General features: G+C 49.5%; 2 protein-coding genes across 6 annotated transcripts; both read right to left on the bottom strand.

Moving 5' to 3' along the window:
* Positions 1-175: 175 nt before the first annotated feature.
* Positions 176-4238, bottom strand: TREML1 (triggering receptor expressed on myeloid cells like 1). Of its 3 annotated transcripts, XM_058663383.1 has the most exons (7): positions 4157-4236; positions 3912-4015; positions 3683-3794; positions 1827-1935; positions 1378-1463; positions 982-1034; positions 176-664 (listed from the first exon to the last, which is right to left on the bottom strand). In XM_058663383.1, exons 1-7 carry the CDS (start codon positions 4197-4199, stop codon positions 377-379), a joined length of 795 nt encoding a protein of 264 aa, XP_058519366.1. In that variant the 5' UTR covers positions 4200-4236; the 3' UTR covers positions 176-376. The 3 variants fall into 3 exon arrangements, with proteins under 3 accessions (XP_058519366.1, XP_058519359.1, XP_058519368.1); XM_058663376.1 differs by having other exon boundaries at positions 3683-4015; XM_058663385.1 differs by lacking the exon at positions 982-1034 and having other exon boundaries at positions 516-664; positions 3683-4015; positions 4157-4238.
* Positions 4239-6346: 2108 nt separating this feature from the next.
* TREM2 (triggering receptor expressed on myeloid cells 2) lies at positions 6347-11934 on the bottom strand. Of its 3 annotated transcripts, none has more exons than XM_058663416.1 (5): positions 11635-11934; positions 9808-10158; positions 7818-7908; positions 6806-6999; positions 6347-6678 (listed from the first exon to the last, which is right to left on the bottom strand). In XM_058663416.1, exons 1-5 carry the CDS (start codon positions 11672-11674, stop codon positions 6671-6673), a joined length of 684 nt encoding a protein of 227 aa, XP_058519399.1. In that variant the 5' UTR covers positions 11675-11934; the 3' UTR covers positions 6347-6670. The 3 variants fall into 3 exon arrangements, with proteins under 3 accessions (XP_058519399.1, XP_058519385.1, XP_058519390.1); XM_058663402.1 differs by having other exon boundaries at positions 6349-6697; XM_058663407.1 differs by having other exon boundaries at positions 6352-6687.
* Positions 11935-23003: the final 11069 nt, after the last annotated feature.

The raw sequence follows: 23003 nt of genomic DNA, 5'->3' as shown, positions 1-23003 counted from the left end.
TTTTTGGTGCTCTTTGAAAAAAATTCAAGTTCAGAGTCCTGGGGTGGGTGGTGAGGAACTGCTTCTCCACTAGCCAGACAGGCAGGGAATGTGCAGTGCTGAATACCCAAGTGACTAGTCAAAACCGGGTCCTCCCCCCACCCGTCCTCACTGCTCCACAACCGTTGAGGTCACATATCATTCAGGGTTTATTCAGTATGTCATGGTGGGGAAGGAGCTTCCCCAAGACACCTTAGACATATTTGAGCATCTCATCAGCAGACTCGGGATGTTAGCTTGGATCTGACAGTGGCTGGGATATCTTGGGGATCTGGCATGAGCCATGCAGAGGCCCCAAGCATGACCACCACCATGCGTCCATAGAGAAATATATAACTTAGCTGGGTGGAGTCTGGAAGTCAGGTGGATCCTGGGGTGGCTCACAGGAGGCCACTTCACCCTTGTCTCCTTTTGGGAAGATGACCGTGGCATATGTCACAGACTTGGAGGAAACATGGACCTTCGGAGGCAGAGGAGGCTCTGGGGATGGGACATCAAGGGCTAGGCCACTGTAGGCAGCACTGTCGAAGGAAATTGGTGAGTCGAGCCTGGTGTATGGCACATCCAAAGGTCCTACCACAGCTAGTCCACAATCACTGATGTGGGGGACCGCTGAAGAGGGGTCCTATGGTAGAAGCAAGCACATCAGGCAAAGAGAAAAGGCCACCCTCTGCACCGCCACCCTTGGTGGGGAGCCTGAGACCACACCAGATCTGTCTCTCAAAAAGACTTGAATCTGTGAGTGGCCATATGGGCTTCATTATTTAAAGATTTTTCAGGCCCCACATTTTTCCCCAACTCTGGGAAAGTGGGAGACCACTAATGTCAAGTGTACAGGCTTGAGGAAGAGATTCCAAGAGGTCTCCACTTCTGCTCCAGGGTCTCTGTGAGAGATGCTTGGAGGGTCTGGGGGTGGGGATGAGAGTGTGAAGGTCCTCTTACCATGCCTGAAGCACTGCAGCTCTGGAACGGGCCACAGACAGAATGCCTGGTCGCTGGCAGGACAGACAGCAACACCATCAACATCCAGAGTGGGCTCTGAACCCAGCTCTCACTTCCTGCAAACCCTCCTTCTCACGCCCTTCCCAGCCCCTACCCCAGCCTGCAGCTCCCTCACACCACTGTATTTAGCCCCTCCCCCACGTCCATCACCTGTCCTCCAGTCACAGTGCCCCTCTCCCCACCCCCACCCCCCAGTTCCCATCGTTCTCCAGGTCTGCTCCCACAGAGTCTCCTTCCCTTGCTTGCATCCCTCAGGTCATCTGATCCCATTTACAAAGCTGGCTTCTGCAGGAGTGGCAGGGCCAGAGTGGGGCAGGTAGAGAGTCTGCTACTTACCTTTCCTTTTGGCCATCACAGCAAACAGCACCACAGCCACTACCAGCACACCCAGTAGGAACACAGCACCCCATATCAAGGGGAAACTGAGGGACAGAAAGGGGTAGGAGGCTTAGCCCTCAATCCTACAAGGAATGCTAGCCAGGAGGCCTGGTATACTGTAGAAGGGTCATATCTCAGGGACCCACAACGGGAAGGAAGAGATGAAATGCGGTGGGAAGACCACACCGGACATAAAAGAGGCATGTGATTAGGGTGTCCTGGCTGAAGAGCCAGCAGAATGAAGAACCCAGAGCCGAACTTGGGGAGGGGGCTGATTGTCCTGCCAATCAGTTTCCCAAGAATGGCAGGAATATCATGTCTTCCGTTTGACGTAACCTGGAGCTTGCAACAGGTCCTGTCTCACCACCAGTCTTCTCCCGACCACCCACATCTGGGCATAGCGATACCTCTTCTCATGCTGCCTGGGTTCCCAGGGGCTGGCACTGCCTGGGAGGTGTACGGTGGGGTCCTCAGCCACACTGCCAAGTTTGTAGGTCTCCTTGCTCTGGCCAGCAACTGAGTCAAAAGGAAACATGTAAAGAGTACCTAGCCCCCGTGGTGCTGAGGTCTCAGGGACTGGGAACAAGGGGCTGAGGAAGAGGTCTCCACCACCTTCATTCTTCCACCTGCTCCATCTCATTCCCCTCTAGGCTTGTTAAGCTGCTCAGAATATGTAGAAACAGCCATTGCCCATGCAATGTCCCACTCCTCTTTCCACCCCAGAAAAGAGCTCTCCAAGTGTCGCCCTCTTAGGTGATGTTACTGCCAGCCATTTTTGGCCTCAAATAGGTCCTCCCCACATAGGTATCATGCTGGAACCACACCTACAGAGTGCATGAGCCCCAGGCTAAGCCCTGTCCTCCAAGATTGCGGGAGCTCCAGGTCATTCCTAATGGATTGTGATAATAGCTGACCCTATGCTGGGAGCCAGAGACTTGGTTTTTGTCAGAGGCTTCTGTCATCCCTGCAATATTCTGGCCCTCTGCGAGTAGGATTCAGGTTTCTGTTGGCTGGGAGAGCTGTCTTAGGAACCTTGCCAGTGCTTTTCAAATATCTGGGATAGGAGCCTTGCCTTGCCGAACAATTCATAATGCCTATTGCCTTCCTCGTACCAAGCTACCCTCTGAAGGTGTGGCAGCACCATTTCTACTGCCCTATCCGGCCACATTGGGCAGCCCTCTCTAAAGCTAAGCGCCTGTCTGAACTGCACGCCACAGCCTGCTCTACCAGTCTACGTGAATGTCACACATCAACATCACCTGTCCCGTCGCAGCAGGCGGGAGCTCCAAGCACCTTCCTCTGTGCTGCCTCATCTCACATCTCACCTTGTCACAGTCTGCCTTCCCAGAGATTCAAGTATTCAGTCTAGTCACTCAGAACATGAAGGAATGAGGAGGTCAAGGTGTGAGGGATGATTAGCAGGTTAATATTTATAAAATAATAATCATGGGCTCAAGATAACAGGGACTCTAATCACAATTTAGTCCCCCTCTTATTTAAGAGAGAAAAGGGAATATGCCTCCCTTAGTTTTACTATGTGAGGGGACAGGGCACAAAGTACTTGAGTAAAGAAAGGCCTAACAATGAGAAAACTTCAGCATGTACAAGGGCAGAGCAACAGTAGTGTCTGCTGCTGGGAACTGGCCATTTTTGCACCAAAATAAATTTTAATAACCTATTTTATTGAAAAAAGTGGTAAGTTTAAAATTTCTTCTTTAAATAAATGCTTGGACACTGAGGGTTACAGGTTGAGGGAATGAAGCCTGTAAAAGGACCTTCTCTAGTGAGAGTACTGGCTTCAATGGCAATGACCTTCCCACCTTCAAAACCATGAGCTGAATCAGTTCAGCCCAGAATGTATGCTGCCTATCAGGAAAGCCCACCCACAGGCTCAGTGAAGACTTGAACAATTAATTATAAGTTCAATTCGTTTTAAGCTATCAGGTATGTTATTATGGGAATTAAAAAAACGAACAAACCAAAAACTCTCAAGAGTACTGGAACTGCTGGCGGAAATGGCGGGACTTGGTGGGAGGAGTGCGGAGTCCACTGTGGGAGGAGCAGGGCAGGCTCTTCTGCTGATTTATCTCCCACTTCCCAATTAGCCTGGTTTCCACTCCCTGCAGAGCTGTCACAATGATATTTCCTCCCAATGCCACCCCGAATGGCCTCCACCCATCAGGGACCCAAGAACCCCTGGCAACAGGGGTGGGTGGGGAGGCAAAGTAGCACGGTGGGGGGAAGCAGGCCATAGACCACTCACCTTGCGGTAGCACCACTAGAGAGATGCGGTGTAGAGTCTGGGGCCCCGCGGCTCCCTCCACCACGCAGCCATACTCCCCAGCGTCCTCCTCCTGCAGGCTGACCATTTCCACCTGCAGGAGGCCCCCGCCCAGGTCCGTGAGGAACGTGCGCCCACCCCCTGGGCCTCTGCGATCCACAGCTGAGGTCACCAAGGGCTGGCAGCTGGCGGCTGAGAAGCGGCACCACACTTTCTGGGCTTTGACATCCTGCAGCCGGTAGTGGCACTGTACTAGAATGGAGCTCCCTGTTTGCACCTGCAGCAGCTCAGGGTGGCTGACTGTGGAGCCCTGACCTGGGGAAGGAATGGAAGTTGCAATGTTGGGCAGGAGCGGGGAGTACTTCCTCCCACCTCCAACTTCCCCCACCGACATGGTGGCCCCTGGGACTTCCACATGTGAGTGTAGCATCCACAGTAGCCCCTTCTGCACCTTACCTGCTAGTCCCAGGAGCAACAGCAAGAGCAGCTGGAGGTCCATGGCTGGACAGGGAGATGTCAGCTCCAGGGCTTGTGTGGGTACTGACACAGCTTTCCCGGGAGGGCAGGAAATGCCAGTCTTCCCGAGTCACATGGGGCTGTCCACGGCTAAAGGGACCTCAGGATGGGAGGCAGGGACTGGTGGGAATAGGGAGCTCTTCCAAGCCCAGGTTGGCTCAAGTGCTCAGAAATTGACCCTGAGGCAAGGTGGGGTGAGAAAGCAGACTCCCTGGGCGCTGCACCTGACTGAGGAGTGAGATGGGAGAAGGATGACGGCAGCTAGAGGGCAATGAGGAAGAGAGATGATCTTCAGGGTCTTTCAGATACGAAGTCTGAGGATGCAGAGTTGTCAAGTGCCCTCAGCATGGTCAGGACATTCTGATTTCAGGTTCTTCCACCACCAACCCCACCTGAGCCTTTAGGGGACTGTCCCTCTTGCCGCACATCTTCACAACACAAGTGCCACCTGGATGGTGTGCCCTAAACTGGCTGGCTCACTTCTTGTTTTGGGCAACAAGCTCTTTGTTTACTAATCACTTCTGATCTCCCATCTCTGGATCACTCTCCTATTGCTCACAACAGCCAAGGTTGACCCAGGCCGAAGCAAGGAGTCAGGAATTCCATCCTGGTTCATCCATCCAGGGCTAAAAGGGTCCAAATACTTTAACCCTCTTCTTCCACTGCCTTCCTGAGTGCATGAGTAGGAAGCTGCAGCAGAAGGGTAGCAGCTGGGACTCACATCAGGCACTCTGATATGGGATGCCCACAGGCTCCTTCCCCTTTTTCTGCAGCTCCTTCATTAGTTGGATACTGACTCTTTTTTTTTTTTTTAAAGATTTTATTGTTATTGGAAAGCCGGATAGACAGAGAGGAAGATCTTCCGTCCGATGATTCACTCCCCAAGTGAGCCGCAACGGACCGGTATGCGCCAATCCGATGCTGGGAACCTGGAACCTCTTCCGGGTCTCCCACACGGGTGCAGGGTCCCAAAGCTTTGGCCCGTCCTCGACTGCTTTCCCAGGCCACAAGCAGGGAGCGGGATGGGAAGTAGAGCTGCCGGGATTAGAACCGGCGCCCGTATGGGATCCCGGGGCTTTCAAGGCGAGGACTTTAGCCGCTAGGCCACGCCGCCGGGTCCGGATACTGACTCTTACATATTCATCTCATTCTCATATCTTTTTCATCTCTTTGTCCATTTTGTTCTGTCTTCTGGGGATTTCCTCGTCTTTTTCCTCTACCCTTCTATTATTTCTAAAATTTCTTATTTTTTAAATTATTTACTTATTTAAAAGGCAAAGTTACAGAGAGAGGAGAAGAAAGACAGAGGAAGAGAGAGATGTTCCACCTGCTGGTTCCTGTCCCACTCCACAATCCTGGGGCAGGGTCAGGCCACAGCCAGCAACAGGGAGCTTCTTCTGTGTCTCCCACGTGGATGGCAGGGGCCCAAGGATGTGGGTCATCTTCTGCTGCTTTGCAGAAGAGCTGCAGGGAGCTGGACCGGAAGTGAAACAGCTGGGACTCAAACTGGCACCCAAATGGGGTACTGGAGCTGGATGTAGATGACAGTTTTACCTGCTACGCTATAGCACCGGCCCCAATCTTTTAGTCTTTATATTTTTAATCTGCAAAATCTCTGTTATTCTTCAAGCATTTCTTATTTATAACAAATAGATGTGGTCCACTGTTGGAACAGAGGTGACCAGGCAGGATCCGGGACTCCGACACGCTGTGTACCAGACAACTTATTAGGGAGTGACACAAACCTACCTTTCTTCCTTCCTTTCTTTCTTTCTTTCTTTCTTCTAATAAAAAGGTATATGTTTGTTTATTTGAAAGGCAAAGTGGTAGAGAGATCCTTTATCTGCTTGTTCGTTCCTCACATACCTATGATAGCCAGAGCTGGGCCAAGTGGAATCCAGAAGCTAGCAATTCCAGCCGAGTTTCCCACGTGGGCATCAGGGCCCTAAGCACATGAGCCATCACCTGCTGCCTCCCAGCATGCGCATCAGCAAGAATGCTAGATCAGAACTGGAGGCCAAACACAGGCACTTCAACATGGATTGGGCATATGAAGCAGCATATTAACTGTAGTGCCAAGTGGCTATCCCAAATGTTGTTTCTTTGAATTTCCCAAAACCCCTGTGAAGTATGGGGCAGTTATGGATCGGCCAGTTGGTTTTTCACATGCTGAGTCCTGGGTGTGTCTGTGAAAATGTTTAATATCCAAGCGGCAAAAGCCAGGAGGTGGTTTTTCCACCTTCCAGACAGACACTGTGCCCCTGCCACACACAGTCACACACACACACACACACACACACACACACACACACACACACGTCCTTGCTGCCAGGACCTCGGGGAGCAGGATGCAGGCAGAGGAGCCCCTTGCCAGAGCAGAATCAGGTATCTTCGTAACCAAATGACACATGTATAGGCTGGGTGGCTTCTCCTTCTATCTGAGGTCCTCTTCCCTCATGTGTCTGTCAGCCCTACAAAACACTAAGAGGTTCACATGATCTCTCAGCTGCACCCTGCCCCTGCCCGCCCTGCCCGCCCTTACTCACCCCTGCCCGCCCTGCTGGCCCGCTGTACTCCTTCCCAGCTCACCTGTCAGGGTCTGCAGCAGGTGCCCTGAGTGGTAGCCACCATCTGGGCCACTGGCTGGAGCTGTCCCCATGTTCTGCCCTCGCCAGGCCACAGCCCAGAGGGCACTGGCTGCTAGAAGCTTGCTGAGAAAAGTGCAGGCCAGCAGGAGCAGCATAGCAGTGGATGGGAATGAGGTCTCTCCTTCTGAGGGGCTGCTTGGAGGACACAAGGAGGGCAGAGGGGAGCTATGGATCACCTATAGCCATCAGTCTGCCTTCAGGGGACGGAACTGTAAGCCTCTTGGGGCTCAGGCGACCTCCCCCAACCAGCACCATCTGTAATGCAGGGAGCTTATGGGACCTGCAGTCAGGAGACTGAGTTCCAGGCCCTTGCCTTGCTCAGTGTATCTAAGTACATCCCTTCCTTGCCAAGCAGTTCTCTTTTGTTCCCCTTAGTATGCTATGGAGTGTGTATGTCTATGTGTGTATGTGCCTATGAGTGTAAATGTCTATGTGAGTGAGTGTATGTGTGAGAATATCTGAGTGTCAGTATGAATATATGTGTGCATGCATGTGTGAATATTTGTGTCTGAGTGTGTGTATATGCATGTGTGTGAGTATGTGTCTGAGTATGAGTGTATATATGTGAGACTATGTGTCTGAGTGTGTATGTGTGTGTGTGCAAGCTTGGGCACTCAGTGGTTATATTACCAGTATGCAAACAAGACTCAGGCAGGGACCAGTCAGAAAGGATGAAGTGCAGAGCACTGGGGTTCTCTGTTTCATGCTGAAAGATTAAAACTCATCGTTGCCAAATTGTGGGGAGTCTGGGTGTTATCTATTTGGGCGCTCTTGGAGCAGCAGCTCAGGACCAACTGTCGTAGGAATTATTTCAATGTACCAAGAGGGGCACAGGTTCATGCACACACAACCTGGCCAGCTGGAAGGAGCTTTAGGTTCTCTGCGCCTGGGGTTGGCAGTTCCGGGACCCCTGCCTCACCCCTGGCTGGGCTCTGCAGGGCAAGGGTCTGCACCTGGAGATGCTGTGCTCCATGGGAGCATCCTCAAAGCTCCCGGACTCCTCTGGGGCCCAAAGGTCTGCAACGTTTTCATGATCCAGGGGGTCTGTGGAGACAGAAGGCAGACTGGGCAGACAGAATCCCTGTGGCTGGGGCGAGGCTCTGTGGCCTCTGACCTTGAGTGTATGGAGGTCATTAATCTCCATGAGCCTCCATTGCTTATCCCAGAGTGGGGGGAGGAGGAGGATTCAGCAGAGTGCCCAGCCTCTCAGCTCGTACCCTGCAGCACGCAGCAGCCTTGGAGGAGAGCAGGTGGAGCAACAGATTTCCTATGGACACAAGCCAAGAGTTAAGGCAACCGCGTTATTCTCTGCCACCCTGCTAGAGGTCAGCTGAGCCCCACACCTTTCCAGACTCAGCACTTGGGGCTCTTTGCCCTGCTGTATTTGGAAATATGGTGGAGTGGGGGGCTGGCAGTGTCCCCTCCCCTTGCACCTTAGGCAAAGCCTCGTCCTTACCCAGCTTGCACGATGAAGGGCCGCCTGGGCGGAGGAGCAGGAAGTGGGAAGAGGGGAGAATCATGACACCTCCTCCCCACCCCCTACCCCCACCTCACGTGGTTCTCCCTCGGGACCCAGCAGAGTTTGGAGTCTCAGATCCCTGTGCAAAGCTCAGAGGGGAGAAGCATCACACTTTTGCACCCACTGAGTGGGGTGGAACGTGGGGGTGGTGGCAAATGTTTGCTGGTGGAATTGTTGATTGCTTGGCCAGGGAAGAATGAAGCCACTGACAGGCACAGTTCAAAAAGTTTGTGGACATGGAATCAAATGACAAGCTTAGCTTTGGTGAAAAGAAATTGAAATCTGAGCACATGAAGAGTCTTCCAAAAGTTTACAAAACATGCGTACTATGAAAAAAATGGCTCAACTGGCTAATGTTCTGCCTGCAAGCACCAGCATCCCATATGGAAGCCAGTACATGTCCTGGATGCTGCACTTCCCTTCTAGCTCACTGATTGTGCCCTGGGAGAGCAGTAGAAGATGACCCAAAGCCTTGAGACCCTGAACCCTTGTGGGAGACCAGGAATAAGCTCCTGGCACACTGGCCTCAACTCAAGCCAGTGTGGCCATTTGGACAGTCAGTCAACAAATGAAAGACCTTCCTCTCTGTAAATCTGCTTTTCCAATAAAAAGTATATCTTTTAGGGTCTGGCACAGTAGCCTAGCGGATAAAGTCCTCGCCTCGCATGCATGAGGCTCCCATATGGGCGCCAGTTCTAATCCTGGTGCCCCCACTTCCCATCCAGCTCCCTGCTTATGAACTGGGAAAGCAGTTGAGGACAACCCAAAGCTTTGGAACCCTGCACCCACACAGAAGACCCAGATGAAGCTACAGGCTCCTGGTTTCAGATCAACTCAGCACCAGTCATTGTAGCCATTTGGGGAGTGAATCAATGGATGGAAGATCTTCCTCTCTGTCTCTCCTCCTTTCTGTATATTTGCCTTTCAATAAAAATAAATAGATCTTTTTTATAAAGTAAATCTTTTAAAAAGAAAACTATGCATGGATTTCAAAAATGTTTGCACTGAGATACATTTCTTCTACATTTTCTACAACATTTTGAAGTCCCTTTACAGAAACATCACATGCATAGACAGCAAAGTGATAACACTGCATGAGGAAGTAAGGCCAAGCTAGCTCTGACAGCATCTTAATGCAAGTTAGAGAAAGACGCCCTCCCTGCAGGTGATACAGCCCTGAGTCAGGCAGACAGCCCAGCAAAAGGAGTTGGGACTGGATCTGGGCTTCCTGGCACCATGAGTAACCTGTACAATCATCTCTGATGACCCTGTGTGGGGGCAAAGAGACCCACAGTGGAGGTTTTCCTTTGAGAAAGGATACCTGGAGGATGCCTTGGAACCCAGAGAGCAGTCCCATTCACAGACACCCAAACCACCAGCCCGGCCCAGGGACAGACCAGAGGTACGGCCAGTCACCCACTTACTTGAAAGCACCTCCACCAGGATCCTCTGGAGCGTGTTGGCCTCTCTGCCTTGGAGGCTCTGGCACTGGTAGAGGCCCGCATCGTGGGCTTGAAGATCCCGCAGCGTGACAGTAAGGATGCCACCCAGGGTGTCATCCGTGATGGCTGTGCTCCCATTCTGCCTCTTCAAGAAGGACAGCACCCACCAGGCATGCGTGCTGACCACACGCTGGCACGGGCCCTTCTCGCCCAGCTGGCGGCACCAGGCCTTGCGCCTCCCCCAGTGCTCCACGGAGTTGTAGGGACAGGAGACCCGGAGGGACTGGCCCTCCACGCCCTGGAACACCGTGACGTTGTGGGCACAGGACAGCCCTGTGGAGGAGGTACTCAGTTACACCTTCATTCCTTTACTGAATGTGCACTAAGCACCTACCGTGTGCAACTTAGACAGAAACCACACCCCTAAGGGACTCGGGTTCTTATTCAAGCTGAAAGAGAGGGTAGCACTGTGAGGATATGTGTTTATGGGAGGCTAAGAGCTGGGATACCAGACTTTGGAGTCTGACTTTCTTGCTGTTGGACTTGGCTGGGCATCTTTAGAGACGTCACTGCCCCTTGCTGGGCTTATTTCTGGTGATGTTTGGTGACCAAGTCCCTCTGCTTCTGTTGTGCCCATCTGTTTCCTGTCTAGGGGCACCAGGGCCTCTCTTCTGCCTCTGCATCTCAATACGGCAGGGCAAGCAGCACCCTCAGGCCTGCGCCTGGCTCTGCAGGGGCGGGGCCAGGCACCCCGTTCTCGCGGGTCACACCCGCTCATCTGCACCCACCCACGCTGGCACAGACTCCACACTCTCCACTTTCCTCAACTTCCAGCTTCCCCATTTCTATGGCTTTGTTCCCCTTCCAGGAAGGACTCGGCTCAGAGCTATTTTGGGCGAGACATGAGATTGCTATTTTGGAACTCCCTTGGGGTGGGGGGGTGGAAGGAGTTGAGCCAGGGCCCTAGCCCATGGCCAGGCCAGGGCGTTACCTGGAGCTATGGCTTCACTGTCTCTGCTCTCGGTCCTGTCCCCTTGTCCCCAGATCTGGGACACAGACCAGAAAGAGGCTGAAGGAGCTGGGAGCTGCCGAGAGGAGTGCCTTTGACTGTGTCCCCGTGTACATGTCACCCAGCCCATCACTCTGCCTCCTGGCAAGCAGCACACACACACACACACACACACACACACACACACACACACACACACCCCACTCTGGCTGCCAAGTCCCCTTTCCATCTCCAGCTAAGAGGCTGCGGGAACAAGACCCCAGCAGCACCGTTTCTCCCCTCTCCCAGCCTTCCCCCGGGGAACAAGAGGTACTCACATAGGGAGGAGGCAGGGAGGTGCAGGGATGTGAGCTGTCATTCCCCAAAATCTAAACATGGGCATCTTTAGCCCTCTCCTTGTCCACCAAGAGCTGGGGAGAAGATCCTCCCAGCATGGGAGGGGCCCCTCCTGGGGGGTGCTCCTTCCTTCCCCTGCTTCCCGGCTGCTCACCTGGGCTAGACTTCGGCTTCAGGGGGCTCATGATGCTGGGGATTCTTTACAGCACCCCCCCAAGTTTCCTCTGATTGCTGGTTTATGCCACAACTAGGAATCCTTCTCTGCCTCTGTGGCCAGTCGCTGGCCCTTCTCCACCACACACACATGAGAGTCTAACCTGCGTGGGATCTGGCGCTGAGAAGGGAGGGAGGGAAGAAGGAAGGGCAAGCAGCGCAAGGCACCGGGCAATGCCCTCCCTGGTACTACTCAGTGCCCACTCCCGCTCCCAAGCACAGCTCAAGGAAGGAGAAGCAGGGCATCCTACCTGTGATGGCCAGCAGGACCAGTAGCCACAGAGGCTCCATGTACCCCCAGCCCTGGACAGCCTACAGGGCACCTGCCGCAAGATCTGATCTTGCCCTTGCACTGCAGGACAGAGAGGGTCAGGCAGGCTGGTCAGGCGGTGCCTGCAGGAACTGGGCAGCCGGGGGTTGAGCAATAGGACCAGGGTCTGGCTTTATGATTCAGAGAGGAGGGGAGAGGAGGAGCTGCTGCTGTAGCCCCAACAGAAGGATACCCAGGATCCCATGCCTGAGAGACCAGTGCCCTGCTGCAGATGCCAGTCAGAGCGCTGCCCCTACAGGGCTGGGGTGGATAGGGGCCGAAGCTGCTTAGTCTCCTTGCAGAGTCTGGCCCAAGGGTTACGAACCTCAGAGCTGAGTTCAGACTGTACCAGCTGCAACAGCTGCCTTCTTCTAGCTCTGGTCTCACCCTGCCCCTTCTAGTCCCTCCTGACGCCTGGCATCTCTGTGCTGTGGTGGCCAGTCAAAAACTTGACCCTTGAGCCAGACTTCCTGGCCTCAAGTTCTTTTTTCCTTTGTTTTCTGTGTGTGTGACCACATGTCCATGACCTTCCCTGTGACTCAGTTTCTAGATCTGTAAAATGGAAATAACAATACTGCATAGGATTACTAGCTAACAAGGATCCATGCAAGGAAAATACCTCAGAATGGGGCCTGATCCGATGAACACTCAGGCACTAGTGCTCCAGCTTTTATCTCTTTTTTTTTAAGATTTATTAATTTTTCTCACAAAGTCAGATATACAGAGAGGAGTAGAGATAGAGAGGAAGATCCTCCGTCTGATGATTCACTCCCCAAGTGAGCGCAACTGCCAGTGCTGTGCCGATCCAAAGCCAGGAGCCAGAAACCTCTTGCTGGTCTCCCATGCGGGTGCAGGGTCCCAAAGCTTTGGGCCGTCCTTGACTGCTTCCCCAGGCCACAAGCAGGGAGCTGGATGAGAAGTGGAGCTGCCGGGACTAGAACCAGCACCCATATGGGATCCCGGGGCATTCAAGGCAAGGACCCTAGCCACTAGGCCACGCCGCAAGGCCCCCGGCTTTTATCTTAATGCTGTAGCTTGGGGATCAGACTGAGCGTTCCCCAAGTCCTATGTGTTAAAAACCTCAATTCCTGAACGCAGCGCCTTAGACCGTTCGGTCATCCTGACGAACTAAAACCTCAATTCCTAAAGTCTTACATTAATGACTACAGGTTAAAGGTGGGAGCTTAATCCAACTATGGTGTCCAGTTGGATTAGAGTAGGTGGTTGAAGTACAGTCCAGGACTGAATCTTGTTGGACATACACCACACATGCCTACCTGCCTTCTGGTGCTCCATGCGAGCCTCACCTGACATCCTATCCCAGGCCCACCTGTTTATGGACTGTGGCTCCAAAATTGTGAATCCAACTGTACCTCCCTTCTTCACAAGCAACCTGCCTTGGATACCCACAGCAATGAAAGCTAACACATAAGCAATCTGCCTCATATCATTGGTTACTTCACAAGATCTTATTGCATGAGATACAGGCTGTTTGGGGTTGAGATAATATTACTGTTTTTCAGATTGACATCATTTCATAACAGCCACATCGATCACAATAACAACAACAACAACATCAACAACAAATTGTAGCACCCTGCTAAAATAATGTGCCACTGAGTATGCAACACATGCTTAACTAAAAGGAAACACAGAAGTCTTTTGGGAAATGTATGATCTACATCAAAGAATTGTAAAACCTAATGTACTTGTAAGACCCCATGATACTTGGAAAGGGGGAGGGAGAGCAGAGAAATCTTACATCACCCTAGAAGGTGTGAGAAAGACGGGAAATATAACCAATCAGGATCATAACTGGTAACTCATAGACAACAGACTCAAATTAGCATTAGACAATAGCAAAACTACAAAGGCAAATGGGGGAATCAGGAGTAATCCTAACAACCTCTTAACAGGAGGTCATGCGCATAGAGCAGGGAGGGGTCCCCAGAGTGGAGCAGGCAGACAGAAGGAGGCTTTTATCCCAAACCTGAAGACTCCTAGATCCTCACCAAGGACTATCGGTATGAGCACCGAGGACTACATCCCTACTGCCAAGGAGACCACGGGGAACTGGAGTGCCTTCGGAGGCCAAGAACTCTGAGGTCACCCACACCCAATTGGATCTACCACATGGGATGGAAGAAGCCCAAATCCTGCCTTGCAGGATCCAAGGTCATTGAAACAACAACCAGGATCCCTGAGCGGTCCGCAGACACAGAAGAACAGTAAACTTCCTTCAGGACTAGGGAGAGGAGCTTTCTCTGGTCCTTGTCTGCTTCCAATTTTGGGTCCCCACCCCCTCTCATAATAACCATCAGGAGCGCTCCAGAAACCCCTCAAAACAAACAAACAAACAAACAAACAAACAAAACTAGAATAGATAGACAGAGAACAACAATGAAAGCTTAGAAACAGACAGGAAACAGTCAGCGGGGATGCACTTATACCTCACTGGGTGGGACACAAAGATTAGTTCCTCCTCACTGGGGTATGGAAGATTTCTCTGCACACCCCTCCTAAACATGCTCACCTAAACAGTTGACATATATCCTGTTAGAATTATAGAGTTAGACCAGCTGAAAAACAGCCAGGTTCAGTGAAAACATGCTTCAATGCTATAAACTGCTAAAGACTAAAATTAAAATAGGCATGAGACAGCTGAATAGCAATCTATAGCCATTTTAAGGTGTATAGAACACGGTTGAATATAAACCAAAATTGAAATGTCTATGAAGAAGTCACAGGTGTGGTTGAGAACCTGCATTTTCCTAGTAACATATTAGTTAATCAATACCATGTCAATTAATGTCACAATGTTGGAAATGGTTGGAAATATTATGTTGGGGCTTTTAATTGATTGGGATGATACTCTGCCAGCTCTACCTTCAAACCAGAGATGGTCTCACCAACAAACCATTGAACTTACCAGGACAATAAGATGCTGGACTTTATGCTTGGTAAATACCTCCAATGAAAGAATGTCAACTGAATTTGAACTGTGGAAATGCAACAAGGTGGAGCAATCTGCCGTGGGGGGAGGGTGTGGGGAGGGGTGGGGGGAATCCCAGTGCATAAAAAATGTATCACATAATGCAATGTAATTAATTTTTAAAAAATGAAATGCAATAAAAATATGCTAAAAAAAAAAAGAAAGCTAACACATACACCAGTGAGCAGGGGGATCAAGGGGGGCTGCCTAGGAAAGGGGGGGTTTTCTGTCCCACCTGGAAGGTCCTGCACAAGCTGAGCCTCTGGGATCTTGGCTGGCATTCATCCAGGGCATACACACATCTTGGACTCATGTGTGTGCCAAGGGGCATAAGGCACGATGTTTCTTGGAGCTCTGAGGGTAGGGAGGCATCGCTGCACAGGTAGGTGCTGTGCAGGGTGATCCAGGCCCCCAGGGCCCACTGATGCGGAGACCCCAAGGAGTAAAATGGCCTGGTGGGTTGGGGATGGGGTGGAGAGAGACCTGGAGCAGTTCCCATGACTACTTGGGGAGGGGAGAGTAGCCAGCAGGTTTAGGGAAGCCCCCAGGGGACCATAACTGTACAGATGTTGGTTTCCTGGCAGCACTCACGAAGTCTTTCAGTCATGTCTTTACTCGTATCCACTGTGCATCTACCATGAGGCAGGGTATGTGCAAGGAAATAGACACTCCTGAAGATCACCCTCTAGGTTCCTGTACAAGGTCTTTTACCAAGCCTTGTTTATTAGCATATCATTTGCATAGTTATTCACTCCTTTTAGGCATCCAATTCCATGAATTTTGATCAATTCCTATATCTGTGCCACAACCCTCACAATCACAATGTCTGTGTAACAAGCCCTACAACTCAGGACATTTGCATCGGTCCACTCTCGGCCAGTCTCGCCCTCTCCGCTGCTCAGACGTCTGTTCCTGAAGCTTCTTGCTGCTTCTCACACATCACACACATGGAGACCCACAGTGTAGAGGTTTTTGAGTCTGACTTCTTTCATTTACAATGGTGTATTCAGCATTCATGCAGTTACATTCTCAGTGATTCATTCCTTTTTACTGAGAACCAATATCTGGTTGTGTAGAACCAATAATATAGCTTATCTATTCACTGGCTGAGGTACACTTGGGTGTGTCCACTCGGGGGCAGTTATGAAGAAAGCTGCAATAAGCATTTGCATTTAGTTATCATTTCCCTTGGATAAATGCCTAGGAATGCTAGATCACATGGTAGGCTGATGGGTCTGTTTTGTGTGGTTGGATGGTTGTTTCTTGTCTTTTGAAAAGCAAAGAGATGAAAAGCAGAAAGCACCCATCTGCTGTTTCAGTTCCCAAATGCCCACAAAACCAGGGCTGCAGCAGGTAGGGAAGCCCGGAACCAGGAACCCAATTCAGTATTCCCATATCAGTGACAGCAACTCAACTACTCGAATCATCACTGCTTCCTCCCAGGGTTGATAGTATCAGGATCCAGGAGCAGAAAACACATATAGGCACTGTGGTACGAAGCATATGTCTTAATGAGAGTCAAGCGACTACCCTGGTAAGTATACACTTTAACTTGACTGTTCCAAGACACTATAACTGGGTTTTTTTTCATCTTTGTCAACACTTGATATTGTCAAGTTTTTTGAAGCTTTTCCAAAAAATTTATAATGCTAAATATTTTAAAATTTTTGTTTGCCATCTATGTAGCTTCTCTGACAAATCTTAATTCCAATATTCTGTCCATTTTTGTTGTCTATTACTATCATAATTACTAATTAGCAAAAATTCTTTGTTTGGCCTTGATGCCAGTCCTTTATCAGATGTGTGATTGCAAGCACTCTGTCCTAGTCTGTCCCTTCTTCTCTCTTCTTTAGTAGTACCTGCCAAGTTAGTAGACGGTTTTAGCACTGGCACATTTTAATTCTCTGATTTTTCTTATATATTCTGTGCTTTTGTATTGTGGTAACACATTTTACCTATCTTAATTCACGGATGTTTTTCTCCTGCATTTTCCATTAGAAGTTTCATGATTTCAGGTCTTGTATTTGGGCCTAAGATCAATTTTGTTATTTTCTGCATTTGGTGCAAGATATAATTTGTAGTTACTTTTTTTTTTCACAAATGGATATCCAAAGCCCAGTGTTATTTATTTAAATGACTACCTTTCCCTCAAATTAAATTTCCTTAGGTTCTTTGTGAAAAAAATCAGTTGCTATGTAGGTCAATTTCAAGCCTGTCTGCCCTTCTTTACCAGCCTATAATTCTATTGTCAATGTCATTCTGGCTTCATTATTTTCTGACATTTTTATAGTGAGACTTAAAGCAAATATTATTTCTGCAAAATGGTTTTAACTATGCTTTGCTAAGTACAGCCTTTTTAAAATATTTATTTATTAATATTAGGAAGGCAGATTTATGTAAAGAAGGAAAGACAGAGAAAAAGGTCTTGCATCCACTGGTTCACTCCCCAAGTGGCTGCAATGGCTAGAGCTGAGCTGAAGCCAGGAGCTTCTTCCATGTCTCCCACGTGGATGCATTGTCCCAAGGTTTTGGGCCATCCTTTCCTGCTTTCCAAGTCCATAAGCAGGGAGCTGGATGGGAATGGACCAGCCGGGATATGAACAAGCATCTATATTGAACCTCTGCACTTGTGAGGTGTGGATTTTGCCATTGAGCCATCATGCCATGCCCAGCTATGTAAAGTTTTAAATTTTATATTTATGTTTTATACATTTGAGTGACAGAAAGAAAGTTGGAAAGACAGATCAGAGCTCTGTTATACTGGTGCACTCTCCAAATTCCCACAATGCCCCCTGCCTGGAGATAAGACCAAAGTCCAGAAGTTGAATCCAGGTCCCCCGCATGGAAGCAGAGACCCAGCTACTTAAGCCATTACCTGCTGCTTCTCAGGGTGCCTTGGCAGGAAGCTGGAACCAGAAGTGGAGTTGGGTCTCCGACATAGGATGTGGACATACCAGCAGACATCTTAGCACTAGGCCAAATGTCAAGTTCTGTACTGTTTTTTAAACATTGGAAGCCTATGCAGCCCAGCATGGTAGCCTAGTGGCTAAAGTTCTTGCGTTGCATATGCGAGGATCCCATATTGGAGCCAGTTTGCATCCCGACAGCTACCTGCTTCCCATCCAGCTCCCTGCTTGTGGCCTGGGAATGCAGTCGAGGACGCCCCAAAGCCTTGGGACTCTGAACCTGAGCGCGAGACCTGGAGGAAGCTCCTGGCTCTTGGCTTTGGAACAGTGCAGCTCTGCTGTTGTGGCCATTTGGGGGGGTGAATCAACAGACAGAAGATCTTTCTCTCTGTCTCTCCTCCTCTCTGTATATCTGACTTTGCAATAAAAATAAATAAATCTTTTTTAAAAATTGGAAGCCTACAGGCTTTGAACAGGGATCATATTAGCCATGGTTTGGTGTGAAGGAAAACAAACAACTTACCAAATCTTCCAAATTCCCACTCATCGATATTTTCTAGTTTCCAGCATACAGATCTTGCACACACTTTTAAAAAATTCTACCTACTCTGGATGACACTGTTAGAACTGTGTCTAGCTTTCTGTCTCTTTGACTGAAGCACAGTTCATGAATTTCCTACATGTTCATCTTCAGGGCTTATTTGTGCTTCATTCTGCCTCCTCTTCTCTCTTTACGACCCAAAAGTCTTTTTTATCCCTTTACATTGTATAGCAAAGGACAGACACTAAGAAATTTTTACCACTTACAGCAAATTCACCTCACATGTTCTCTTCCCTTAGCTTGTGCTAACTCCCTGGTCCTCAGACGGGAGCACAGGAATGTTTCTTCCAAATGCAAGGTCTTTCCCTTGCTAAGCAGAGTTCAATAGATTCCCTTCCTCCATCATACATCAGAAGTTTATCATTGACTGACATCTATTCAAGTTCTGTGCACATGCCAGTCACTGTGTTAGAGAACTCGGATCTCGGGGCACCTTGTTGCTCCTGGGTATGGGTGTGACCATTGCCAGGGAAAGCCCCGTAATCAGGAACATGGCTGGACATATTATGTATGTCTGCTGTTTGGCTGAGACCTCACAGCTACTGCAGAGCAATTTTCAGGACCCATAGAGGCTCCCCAGCAAACCTCATCTAGCAGCTCTTCCAAGCCGTTGTCCTACACACACACACACACACACACACACACACGCACTTCTCTTCCCCCTCTGCTGCCTCCCTAGGGATCAATCAAGACCTTCAGATGTGGGGATTCTCACTGCTTGACAGATCCAGATCCGTCCTTAGCCTTCCATCCCCACACTATCCAACCTGAGCAACCAGACAGGCACCTGTCAGCACCCTGGCCAGCACCCTGACTGCTCCTGCCACTTGCTTTCTCACAGGTACCCTCTCTCCCCGGGGTCTTGGGCTCCCCCATATACCTCTCCCCCGCTCCCAGGCCCTGCACCTTCCCCTCCATCTTCACAAGGGTAGGGTACTGTCGTCTTGGTCCTGGGAAATACCACACCTGCCCACAAATCTTGGAAGCCACCATTTTCACCCTTCCCATCCATGTGTGACTTCACTTTTAAAAGTATTTTCAACATTTTCATCACAGAGAACTTTAACTATACACCAATGTAGACAAGCTAGTATAATAAACCACTCCTTGTTAACAATTTGTTAGCTTAAGGATGGTTTTATTTAGTCCACTTCCCTTTATCAAATATTATTTAGAAGTAAATCCTGTATTATTTCACCCATACCTATTTCTACTAAGACAAATCTTTTTACCAAAATAAAATCTAAAGAGTTTTCTACTATTTCAATAATGTCATTTGTTTTATAGATTTTTTAAAGATTTATTTATTTTTACTGGAAAGGCAGGTTTACAGAGAGGAGGAGAGACAGAAAGGAAGATGTTCTGTCCACTGATTCACTCTCCAAATGACTGCAACAGTTGGAGCTGTGCCAATCCAAGGCCAAGAACCAGGAGCTTCCTCCAGGTCTCCCATGCAAGTGCAGGGTCTCAGGGCTTTGGGCCATCCTCCACTGCTTTCCCAGGCCACAAGCAGGGAACTGGATGAGAAGTGGGGCCGCAGGGATTAGAACCGGCGCCCATATGGGATCCTCATGCTTGCAAGGAGAGGACTTTCGCTGCCAGACTACTGCGCCAGGTCCTGTTTTTACGATTTTTTTTTAGAAAGTCTGGATTCAAGGGCCCGGCGGCGTGGCCTAGCAGCTAAAGTCCTCACCTTGAAAGCCCCGGGATCCAATGTGGGCGCCGGTTCTAATCCCGGCAGCTCCACTTCCCATCCAGCTCCCTGCTTGTGGCCTGGGAAAGCAGTCGAGGACAGCCCAAAGCTTTGGGACCCTGTACCCATGTGGGAGACCCGGAAGAGGTTCCTGGTCCCGGCATCGGATTGGTGCGTACCGGCCCGTTGCGGCTCACTTGGGGAGTGAATCATCGGACGCAAGATCTTCCTCTCTGTCTCTCCTCCTCTGTGTATATCTGGCTGTAATAAAATGAATAAATCTTTAAAAAAATTTAAAAAAAAGAAAGTCTGGATTCAAGTAAGTCCACAGATGACAGTTGGTTGATGTCTCTCATGTCTGTTTTATTCTGCCGTCTCCTCTTTCATTTTTTTGTTCCCTTCAATTTCTTTGTTGAAGAAGCCATACTGTCTGAAAAATTTCCTAACAGTGTGGTGTTTTCTGATTAATTTCCATAGCACTGCTCAATTTTTCTACCTTCTACATTTCTTTTTTGACAATATTGGTAGTTGAAGATCTCAGTAAGGGCAACTACAGGTACCCCTTAGCTACTGGATTAGTCACTTTCTTTAGGAGTTTTAACCACACAAAGGTTTGAAATGGGTGTGTGTTTCACAATTCTTTCAGAGCTTATGCTGCTATCTCCAGTGTAAAATCAAGCAATCACTGGAGTGCTATTGCTTGGATGTTAGTTTGGGTATTCCCAAAGATCCACGTGGTAATGACTTGATCTCCTCGGTCTCATGCTAATTGGCTAATGGAGAACTGTAGTTGGTTACTGGGTTAAAGGTGGAAACTTAATTCAATTATGATGGCCGCAGATGAGGTCTGTGGGAGGAGATGAGATTGAGCACTGCAATCCCACCACAGTGATAAGGTAGCCCCTGCAGACAAAGTGGAGCTCTCTGGCTCTGCTTCCGGTCACAGGATGTGGTCCTCCCTGCAGCCCTTCTGCCTCTGCCATCGTCCAGCTCCAGGCTGCCAGTCCAAGGGGACCTCCAACTCGGCAGCCACGGCTTCCTTCGCACATCTCTTATTCTGTTCCTCGTGATGACAGATGAATATATCGAAGTGTTTTCTAGCCTCTTTTATCTTTCTTCTGTACCTCCTTTCTGTCACAGTGAGGACTTTGGTTTGCAAGGACCTGACATGGTAGAACGAGCGTATCACGTGATTCCTCACTTGTACTCCATTTACAGTTCAAGACTCTCCGAGTAAACTAATGCTCTCATCCACAATATGCTGAACTTCAAAAAATGCTGGCTGTTCTTTTTATTTTTAGGACTTATCACATTAAAGAAATGTCATTCCATTACTGCATGAACTTGTTCCTCTTTCTGTTAATTCTTCAACTTCATGTCCAGCTGGGTTCATGGGCTTCCTTTCGTTCATTCATTCCTTTATTTTACAGATGACTTTTGTGATGTTGTTGTGACAGAATAGTAAATAGATATTTGACTCCCACCCCTGATCCTGAGACAGACTTCTTGATACCCTGTAAAAAGAGGCACTGTGTTTTAACATTTGATCTTTGACACAGTGCCCCTGAAATCATGGTAATTAATTTCCTAAATGAAGGAGACATCAGACACAGAATTATTCAATTGATTGGACTTTTCTGTGTGAGAGGAGCCCCTTTATTCTAGTGAGGGTACCTACCAAACTCCTGAGTGGCCCAGAATAACAGGTCACCAGGAGTCAATCCAGCACCACCTCTCCAGTCCCAGGTGTAAAGATGGACTGAAGGAGGGGGAGCCACCAAGGAACAACAGTCTAACACCATGCCCACACCAGGAGGTCTCTGTGAAAACTCAAGAGGACAGAGTGCTTCCTGAATACGCACAGGTGCCTGGAGGGAGGCGGTCCCAGGAAGGACATGGAAACCTGGCTTCTTCCCACATGCTTGGCCCTGAGCCCTCTTCTTGAAAGCAAATGCCTAAGACTTGGTGTTTCCCCGAGTTCTGTGAGCCACACCAGTACATGAACCAGACTGTCAAAAAATGTCTAAAAAGAGCATCATGGGAACCTTTCCAGTCAATCTGAACTCAAGGTCACAACCCAAGGCCTGCAGCTGGTACCTATAGGATCAGATGCTGTCCCCAAAGAGAATGTTAGGGTTCAACTGTGGGACACTCAGCCTCGTGTGGCAAGAAAATTGGCACACACTCACACACACATACATTCAAGCAAAGCAACCAGAAGTGAAGTGAATATAGGGTAGAAAACAAGTTGGCTTCCTCTCAGCTTTTTATCCAGGCTTTTCGGTCTGTTCCCTAGAAAGTCCCACATGGCCTCCTCTGTCAGCCAGCTGGGCATTTCTGCTGCCATGAGAATCTTGACCACCACGCTGCATCTTCTCTAGGTCAGCTCTCATCACCTGACTTATGCCCTGCCCTCTCCCTGGGAGACTGAGCCCCACTGTCCCTGAACCTACTTTCCAAACCCCCAGCCCTCTGCTTTCTGCTGGGCCTGGTCTAAGAGAGACATTCATAAGAGTCAGGCAGATGAGGGGAGAAACACACATTTCTTTTCTCCTCCCTCCTCTATGCTTTCGTGGGGCTCAGACAATGGTTGTTCTCCTTCTGTGGCCGCCTCTCCAGGTCTCAGGTGACCGCTGCTAGACTATCCTCCCCCGTGCTCGCTCAGCCCAGGGCTGTTAAATCCTCCCAAAATTCTAGGGTGCATCACCATCCCCCAAATGTGGCCACCCCTCTGCAAATAACCTCTTCTAAATCATCAACAAGTAAACCCTTTGCTGCGTGCATGTTACTGGAGAACCTGGCCTACAGCTATCCCCTTCTTCACGCTGCATTCTCTCTTCCATGAGCAAAAGGAAAACCTGGGACAGCTCTTTCCCAGAGGTACATTTGTTTATTCCAGAAAGATTCCCCATGGACACATGCTCCATGCGCCTCGCCAGGTGCCTGGAAGGTGCCGTCTCTCAGTTGCTGATTGTGGACGTGATGTTGCACATTCAATCTGTAACAGCAGGATTCCAGGTAAATACCTTGGGCATGGGGAGTAAAGGGAAGCCCCCAGGTGAAGAAAGAGGCAAAATTTGGGATACGTGGCCAAACCAGCTCACTGCAAGGGCGCCTC

The sequence above is a fragment of the Ochotona princeps genome, chromosome 1, assembly GCF_030435755.1.
Source record: "Ochotona princeps isolate mOchPri1 chromosome 1, mOchPri1.hap1, whole genome shotgun sequence".
NCBI classification, from domain to species: domain Eukaryota; kingdom Metazoa; phylum Chordata; class Mammalia; order Lagomorpha; family Ochotonidae; genus Ochotona; species Ochotona princeps.
Note: the sequence above shows the minus strand (reverse complement) of the source record. Positions and strands in the feature narration are given on the sequence as shown.

Excerpts from the sequence above, each read along its gene's own strand:
- TREML1 (XM_058663376.1), bottom strand. The coding sequence starts at position 4,199 with ATGGACCTCCAGCTGCTCTTGCTGTTGCTCCTGGGACTAGCAG. Across the intron at positions 4,016-4,156 it reads GTTGCTCCTGGGACTAGCAG|GTCAGGGCTCCACAGTCAGC; the intron begins GTAAGGTGCAGA and ends TTCCTTCCCCAG. Across the intron at positions 665-981 it reads GCTGCAGTGCTTCAGGCATG|GACCCCTCTTCAGCGGTCCC; the intron begins GTAAGAGGACCT and ends CTTCTACCATAG.
- TREM2 (XM_058663402.1), bottom strand. The coding sequence starts at position 11,674 with ATGGAGCCTCTGTGGCTACTGGTCCTGCTGGCCATCACAG. Across the intron at positions 10,159-11,634 it reads GGTCCTGCTGGCCATCACAG|GGCTGTCCTGTGCCCACAAC; the intron begins GTAGGATGCCCT and ends CCTCCTCCACAG. Across the intron at positions 7,000-7,817 it reads ATGGAGCACAGCATCTCCAG|CAGCCCCTCAGAAGGAGAGA; the intron begins GTGCAGACCCTT and ends GTGTCCTCCAAG.